The sequence below is a fragment of the Palaemon carinicauda genome, chromosome 9 (assembly GCF_036898095.1).
Source record: "Palaemon carinicauda isolate YSFRI2023 chromosome 9, ASM3689809v2, whole genome shotgun sequence".
NCBI lineage: Eukaryota > Metazoa > Arthropoda > Malacostraca > Decapoda > Palaemonidae > Palaemon > Palaemon carinicauda.
In genome coordinates, this window is record NC_090733.1 from 104,746,001 (window position 1) to 104,754,940 (window position 8,940).

The 8,940-nt window shown below is 45.7% G+C and overlaps 1 protein-coding gene across 2 annotated transcripts in view; it reads right to left on the minus strand.

Moving 5' to 3' along the window:
* Positions 1–8,940, minus strand: part of LOC137647032 (adenosine deaminase-like) — a 66,021-nt gene that overhangs the window by 18,120 nt on the left and 38,961 nt on the right. For both annotated transcript variants that reach the window (XM_068380166.1, XM_068380167.1), the window contains exons 6-8: positions 2,948–3,043; positions 2,659–2,771; positions 1,554–1,732 (exon numbers count right to left, since the gene is read on the minus strand). In XM_068380166.1, the coding sequence (XP_068236267.1) occupies positions 1,554–1,732; positions 2,659–2,771; positions 2,948–3,043 (388 nt within the window). The remainder of the gene's footprint in view (positions 1–1,553; positions 1,733–2,658; positions 2,772–2,947; positions 3,044–8,940) is intronic.

Here is an 8,940-nt window from a genome sequence, read left to right on the forward strand (position 1 = left end):
GCTACCTTGTCGCTAATATGCGGTTGCCTGATATCTTTTATATTTGGAGTAAGGCTCATATGTCTCTCTTCCCTACACGAGGCAAGGGAGGAAGGGGGGTCTTGGAGATCACACAGCACCTCTTCAAAAATGTGTGTTTCTAATGTTAAAGCCACCTTTTTAGGGTTAATGTGCTATGTGGTCTCTAAGAACTTATACTATACCATAAAAACAGAGTAAACTCATATACCTTAAGACACAAGTCTCCAAGCAAGCAAACTATTAATTTCTGTGTACCTGGAGGGCATAAAATAACAGGTTGATACCTCATAGGAGAAGATCCTGGGGGGGGGGATATATATGCCTATCATGGTTAGTATTTGGGGGGGGACAGAATGAGTGTCTTCCTCATCAGTCAGGTTGTCTCCTGTAGATGCCACAGATAAGTCTAGCACAATCCATGTATGTTGTACTGCTTAGATTAATTTCAGGTAGTGTCTTAAAAATACCCAATGTCCAGACCAAACTGTAAAGCTTCATATGTCCTGAAATTGCATATTGAAAAAAAAAGTACCACTGAGGGAGCAATTTTTTTCACATCGTTACATTTAGGGATGGAGATCAGGTCCACCTTCTTTATGAGGTAGGTCATTAGAATAGGGATCTCCCCTGTAGAAAGGGGCTTGTTGATCTGGATATTTAGAAAGACTACCTTCTGCAGACATGGGTCTCTCCAGGTATGTCAGCATGGTAGATACTAGACTGAGATTGCCACCCCTCGACTGTAAAGCAGCAATATAAAGACGATCTTTCCCTTAGAGAGACTTTTCCTTTTTGGTTCAAAATAGGAGGCCAGGAGTTAGAATCAAAAGGTGGGCAGGAGTGGCGGTGTGAAGAACTCCTGTTCTCTAGATAATGCTGAAAGTTGTTGAATTTAGCTCCCCAAGCTAAAGCAATTGGAAGAATAGCTTTTGGCCATAACCCTTTGAGGGAAACAAAAGCATTATCTAACTTGGCAAAAAATTCAAGCACCCTCTCACAAAACCAGGACACTGAAGGAGTTGGCTGGGATAGTTGTTGTAAGGCAAAAGATTCTGTAATCTTGTGGAAGATGAGAGGTCCTGTCAATGCAGATTAGTATAATAAGATTGTTGATGATTTAAGTTTCCTTTCTGCAATGAGGTGGACTTGAAAGGAAATCAGGAAGTTTGGGGTTATCTGGTATTGGGACCTATCTTTAAACTCTAGGGCAATCGCCCATGGTCGATAGACTTAATTGAAAACTATACTCCCTAATGCTACAACCTGGGCTTCCCACCACTTAATACTAGAGGGTTCTAATCATTTGCTAAGGGCATGCATTTGTTGAAGTGAAAGAAAATGGGAAAATTTCTAAATTTTTAAAATTCCACAGGTAAGTGTTAATTAAAACAGGCTTCTGGAGAAGAAGCAATATGAACATCAGGGCAGATTAATGGAAATAATCATCATATATACACCTTATTTCCAACAATATTTGTCTGAATAAGTAGTAGAATGATAAGTGAGAAATACAGTACCTCTACCATAATTACCTTAAAACAGGATGTCTTTTAGATGCACATTTTAAAGATTTTATTGCTCCAGTGAGGTATGACGAATGCGGGCAAGTCTCAAAATGGATGCCTTCTCTTTTACACATATCATAAATTGCTTCATCTTCTATTACACGATACCCATGTCCTATTCTCTCAGCTCCATAGGTTTCCACAGCCTGGGAAAGAAATTCAAGTTATCAAAGACCATGAAAAATAATAGCCTGTACCGTTTTTGCTTTGAAAGTTAAATTTTCCTTTTGATCAGACAGACTGGGTTAAAGACAAAAAAAATCAAATAAAAGTATTAATTGATTTTACATTTTTTTTTTTTTTTTATAAATTGGATCTATCAAAAAGACATACATCTGGATGCTATTGTATGAACCAAACAACCCGTCCTTACTCTCATTCTGTTGTTAAAATTTGCACTTCATTCCAAATCCTAAGAAATGTCGATCAGTTCCATCTAATTTGATAAAATGAGTGACTGATTTTATTCATGTGAATTAGAAAAATTTACTTTAATTTTATCTATGATAGTCTGGTCATACATAGAATACAGTTATACCTACATCAAGGTATTTTACTATCACATGGACTTTGCATTAGGAATCACCATCTAAATAAATATTGATGAAATATCTCAACATTTGCTTCATATTTTCCAAATATGATTTAAATTTACTTAGTAAAAACTGAGAGCTGGTAAACAAGGTGAATATGATCATCTGTATACTGTAAAGTACCAGGAATGTATTCACGTCATTCAAAAATAATACAGAAGCCCAAAATATATGATAGGAAGGAAAAGTGTAAGATGTGAATGTCAGCTTTCTTACCTAAAGTACTCTAACTGAATAATCATATGTAATAGGGTCCTTACAATATCAATAATATTGGCATACACAAGATTTGTCAAGATCATTCCATCAATTGGAACTAGATTGTCAATAATATTCATGATACTTGAATAATTGTCAATAAAACTTCAAGATATGGATCAATAACTCGAGCCTTAACTCTGAACTAGCGCCCAGTGAATTCATTTTTCATAAACAAGTGACAAATAAAGATGCTATATATGTTATGCATCAATCAGTACCACTTGAACACACTGAGCAGGTCCAGCCTCTCCAGAATGGACTGTGCGATGAATCCCCTTTTCTTTGGCAGCCTGGAAGACAGCTATATCTACAGGATCATTTATGTTAGCTTCTGTAAAGGAAAAAAGTTATTAGAATTATTCCAAGCATTACTGTATAGCCTTAGTTAACTTATAGTATACAGACCTATTTTCTAATTCAATAGTCTCTTTCTTCACCTAATGGTTCAATTTTGTAATACATGTATATGAATTCTTTGTCATTTTGTTGCTGTAACTAAAGTCTTACCTTCCCCAGAACCAGCTTCATCCCCAGCAATGTCAATGGCAACAACTCCTTGATCTCTGAATTCTTCACATAGCCTTAAAATGTCCCATGACCATTCTGATTTGAGGAAAAAGAAAATTACATAATTTACTGACATCAAGAAGAACAAAATCTACTATCGCAAAATTTTCTAAAACTACACTACTGAAGATGAACTGTATTTATTCATTTACTTATTTATTTAATTTTTTTTTTTTTTTTTTTGCAAAACTACATGCATTGTTCATCATCTGCAGAATCTTTTTTCGTTATACAGTATAGGAATCATTATTCAGTACAAGATATGAGGTTCACTTCTTACAAATATGAAAATAGGGATCTTATACTTCATACAGTATCTCAAAATTTATAACAAATCTTTTCAAAACCTTTCTGTTATTAAAGATAAACTCTTCGAGCAGACCTAATGTACGCCAAATATAATTAATCTCAGATGGCTCGTTAAATTATTTGATGATAGGACTACAGTATACTGTATTATTGAATATAATACAGGATACTGTAGTATATACTGTGGTATTTCAACATCAATCATAAAATATCACAGCCATTACTGTATCAAAAAGCACATTCTGAATATTAAAGGTACTGGAGAATATAAATGCATATACAGTAAGCATGTATTTTGTACTATCTAAATAAAAATTCTTTTAAAATTACACCCCAATAATGAGAAGTTATTACAAAGCAAAAATATCATGATATTCATGCAAATACTTATGTGTACATAGTATAAAACTATATCATATGCACAAGCATTACATCTTGGTTAAATTTATATACAGTAAATAACCAGCAATCTTAATGTACATAAAACATTTAAGAAATATCAAAAATTTTAAATAATTTTTATTTTTCCTAACATACTTACCGAGAACTACTTTCTTTAGGAGATCACTGGTTATCTCTCTCTGCCGACCAGAGTTTTGAGTAGTTACCCCCCCCCGCTCCGCGCCCTAAGTAGCCTTACCCCCGGCATCCAGGAATGTGCCCCGAGGGTAGGATTAAGGGAGGTCGCTAGATTGCTGGGTCAGCAGCGCCATTAAGTTCTATTGAATTAGCATAATGCTAGCAAGGGAAGAAAGGCACTCGGGGAAGGAAGGGAGGGCCATTACCCGAAAGTAGTTCTCGGTAAGTATGTTAGGAAAAATAAAAATTATTTAAAATTTTTGATTTGTTCCAACACGAATACTTACCTCGAACTACTTTCTTTAGGAGACTTACACTTTAGGAGGCGGGAGTGCAAATCTGACCCACTGACCCGGCCGTGGAGGCCAACAGGCCTCTGGATAACGGGACCTACCAGAGAGCGGAAGCGAGGGTAACTACACAAAAATTCACGTTAGTGTCTAGGTACTCACCTTTTGAAAAACTTCTTTTGACGTTCCTTCTCGACGTGTAGTCGTGAAGAATGTGTTATTTTCTGGGAACAGGCGGTACTCCCCGAAGAGGCAAGTAAGCAACTGGGTAGGAGGTAGGAAACCGCACTTGTGCCTACCGGCCGCTAGTCTTGAATGCGCCTGGGGTTTACCGTTACACCGCTTGGAGGGCGGAGATGACTGTTCCAATGGAGTACCCGTCCAAGGATTTTCTTGAGTAGTCCTTGAGGTAGTGGGCAGTTAAGGTTGACTGGCTCGACCAAGTAACTGCTCGCAGAATTTGCCCTACTGCCATGTTTTTCTCAAAGGCTAAGGAGGTGCTCAGGCCCCTGATGTCATGAGGTCTGGGAGTGCCTGGCACTGCTATGCCAGCTTCCTTGTAGGATCTGGCGATAACCTGTCTCAACCAGAAGGAGATAGTGTTTTTGGAAACTTGTTTCTTATTAATACCTGTGGAAATGAAGAGGCTCTTGATGTCCGGTCGGAGATGCGCTGTCCTTTCCAGGTATTTTCTAATTGTTCGCACTGGGCACAATTTTAAGTTTTCTGCATTACCTGTCTTAGGGATGACAGGAATTGAGAAACCTTCAAACCTCGGGTCCCAGACTGCTGGGTTCTGAGTCTTGGCCACAAAAGAAGGTACGAACTTGAAGGATACTTCTTTCCACCCCTTTGAGTGAGAGACGTCGTATGACAAACCATGGATCTCTCCCACTCTCTTAGCGGACGCCAAGGCCAGCAAGAAGACGGCCTTGAGGGTAAGATCTTTGTCCATGATATCCTTCAAGGGCTCAAAGGGAGGACGACACAGCATCTTCAGGACCATGGCTAAGTCCCACTGGGGCACCCTCCTCGCCTGAGGGGGGCAAGACTGCTCGAAGCTTTTGACAAGCATCGCTATGTGTCTCGAGGCCCCCAGGTCGATGCCCTTCAGGAGGAAGACTTGGCCTAAGGCAGCCCGAACTCCTTTTATGGCTGGGATTGACATCCCTACTTTGTCCCTGAGAAACACCAGAAACTCTGCTATGTCTGGGACAGAGGCCTTAAGAGGTCTAATGTGCCTCTCAGCGCACCACTTTGTGAAGGAGGCCCATTTTGCCTGGTATATCGCGACTGACGACTTTCTCAGGTATAGCGACATTCACTTAGCCGTGGAGGGAGAAAAACCTTCCTTCTTCAGGAGCCGCTGGATAGTCTCCAGGCGTGAAGACGAAGGGAGAGTGGGTTGTCGTGGAGCTTGAGAAAGTGAGGCTGGTGCAGAAGGTCTGACCTGGCGGGTAGAGGCCACGGCGGGTGACTCGTTAGGTCTTTTAGGTCTGCGAACCACTCCCTCTCCGGCCACCAGGGCGCTACCAAAGTCATTTTTAGGTTTCGGGCGGCCCTTACTCTGTTGAGCACCTGCCTTATCAACGTGAAGGGGGGAAAAGCGTAAACATCCAGATTGTCCCACTTGTGCTGAAAAGCGTCTTCCAAGGCTGCTTTCGGGTCTGGCACAGGGGAGCAATAGACCGGGAGTTGGGCGTTGAGTTTCGTTGCAAAGAGGTCCATCACCGGGGAACCCCAACGCTGAATGATGAGCCTGGCTACTTCCGGGAGGAGGGACCACTCTGCCCCTACTATCTGGCCCATTCTGCTGAGGCCGTCGGCCAGAACGTTTTTCTTCCCGGGAATGAACCTTGCTAATAACACCACGTGATTTTCCTCTGCCCAATTCAGAATCTCTATGGTGAGATCGCACAACTCCCTCGATTTCAAGCCCCCCTGTTTCTTTATGTATGCTACTACCGTGGCGTTGTCGCCCATCAACGCCACGGTGTTTCCTTTTAGCAGACTTGCGAAGTGTAAGCACGCCTTCTGGACTGCTTTCAACTCCAGGACATTGATGTGGAGTTGCTTTTCCCCTTCCAACCAGGTACCTCGTGCCGTCCCGTCGAGGAGGTGGGCTCCCCACCCTTGGTTGGAGGCGTCTGTGAACTGGAATAATTCTGGAGGGCTGGTCCTGAAGGGCATCCCCTTGAGGGAGTTCGACTGGCAGTACCACCATTCCAGGGAGGGTCTTGTGTCTGGAAGGACTCGAATTAGCACTTGTTGTGAGTGTGTCTGGCACCAGAGGCTCTTGAGATTCCATTGAATGGATCTGAGCTTTATCCTCCCTTGTGGAACTAGTTTCTCCAACGAGACCAGGTGGCCTATCAGCCTCTGCCAGTCTTTCGCTCTCCTTGGTTGTTCTGATAGGAAGGGCTTGATGATGTGCCTGAGGTTCTTGATCCTGTCCTCCGAAGGGAAAACTTTCCCTTGAATGGTGTCCAATGTCATCCCCAAGTAGTTCATTCTGTTGGACGGGGATAGATTTGACTTCTTTGGGTTGATGACAATCCCCAGATCTCTGCAAAACTGAAGGAGACTTCTCCCTTGTTCTTCCAAGAGGACCTTTGAGGCGGAAAGGAGCAACCAGTCGTCCAGGTATCTGATAAGGCGGATGCCACGTTCGTGAGCCCACACTGATACAGTCGTGAAGACTCTCGTGAACACCTGGGGCGCTGTTGACAGACCGAAGCAAAGAGTCCTGAATTGCAGGATCTGGGAACACCATTTCACCCGGAGGAACTTCCGACTCGATGGGTGGATCGGAATTTGGAAGTATGCGTCCTTGAGGTCGACGGTCATCATAAAATCTTTCTCCCTCAAGGACAGCAGGACTGACTTTGGAGTGTCCATCTTGAAGTCCGTCTTCTTGACTAACTTGTTGAGAGCCGACAGATCTATAACCGGTCTCCACACCCCCGTCGCTTTCTCTACCAGGAACAGGCGACTGTAGAAACCAGGTCCTGGGAGAGGAACTTCTTCCATGGCGCCCTTCTCTAACATGGAGGACACCTCCTCTTGAAGGGCGGTCCTCTTTACCGGATCTTTGGGCGCTAGCCATTCCGTCCGGTTGGCCGGAATAAGAGGGGGTGGATTCGCCAGGAACGGGAGTCTGTAGCCCTCCTTTAGGACGGACACTGTCCAAGGCTCTGCTCCTTGCGCCTTCCATGCTTGCCAATGTTGTCTGAGGCATCCCCCAACCCGAGGCTTGGGCGGGGATAGGGGGCCTCCCACTCTACCTTCTTCTAGAGGAGCGGCCTGATCTGCCTCTCCTAGAAGCGGAGTAACCCGACCTGAAGGAGCTTGAGGGCGCTGTAGCTCCTCTGCGGGAGGGTTGCGGAGTTGAGGACCAGGAGGAAGAAGGGGCCTCTCTCCTCGTAGTGCTGGAAGAGGCTTGGGGCGTCGCGGCGCTGTCCGAGACGGACCTCTTGTATGGAGGTCTCCTTGAAGCTGCCGGTCTGGTGACGTTGGCCTCCTTCTTCTTCGAGACCTTTTCCATCAAGGCCTCTAACTCTTTCATAGGAAAAAGAGACTCTCCCCACAGGGGGAGGCTGCGAATTGCTCGCGCCTCCCTGTCCGGTACCTTTCGAGACACTTTGGTAAGAACAGTGTCTCTCTTACGGAGAACCCAGTTGGCTGTAAGGGCGAGAGACTGATACGTCAAGAATTTGAGGGTTTTACCCCCGGAGGTAATGAGGTCCCTCATCAGGCCTTGCTGGTCAGGGTCCTTGGGGTCGTAGGAGGCTTGCACACCCACCAACGTGGAAGCCCACCAGTCTAGCCAAGAGGAGACGTTAACCAAGTCTCGCGACATCTCCTCCATCATGGAGGCCTCTGCAAGTGAGAAAGAGACTGGGGCCGAAGTGGCTCTGTCGTCAGAAACGCCTTGGCTTAGAATGTCCACGGCTGTCTCCACTTTACAAGGGCCTGGGCGACGTCCTTCGGGCACATAGACCTTCCCTTGGTTCTTGAGGCCCTGGAGTAATTTAGAGGCACTCTGGGTCTTGGGAGCCTCGGCATTGCCGGCCACCACTTTGTCTATAAACTCTTGCCCTAGAACTAGGTCTCGGGCCAGAGGGAGTGCCAGGGACGACTTAGGCTGGGAGGGAGTCTGCATAGTTCTCAGGAGACTCTACCTCCAGGAATCTCCATCTGTCGCTGCAGGTTCCGCTATTCCGTGGTGCCTTCTGATCAGGCTAACCACTCTCCTATAGGCGGAGTCTTCCGTCGGGGAGCCCTCTCCCCCGTCAGCCGAGGTCTCGGCCTGGGGCGGGGGAGTCGGTTTACCGGGCACGCCGACCGGACGCCTGGCCCTCGGGGCCAGGGGCGCCGTCCTGCCGAGGTACTGGACCTCATCTGCAGGTAAGACCGCACCAGGGGCTCGGGATAGTGTAGGCACCGCTGGTTCAGCGGGGACTCTCATACGCCCGAAGGCTCTGGGTGCTGAGGGCGCGGTTCCCGGGGGCTGACCCGACAGCGGGAACCGTTCCTTCCGACCTGAAGGCCGCACCAGCTGGGCTGGTTCGGCCTGGCTGCCTGGTAAGAAGCGCGTTTCCCCCCGCTGGGCGGGGTGAACCGGAGGCCTCGAGGATTTATGCTTAATAGAGAGGTCTTTCCTGCGAGCCAGGTCGCGAGGGTCAAGGCCGTGCTTGGAGGGCGGCCGCCTTAGGGACCGCTCGCTGGACTGGTGGTCCGGGGAACGAAGCACCT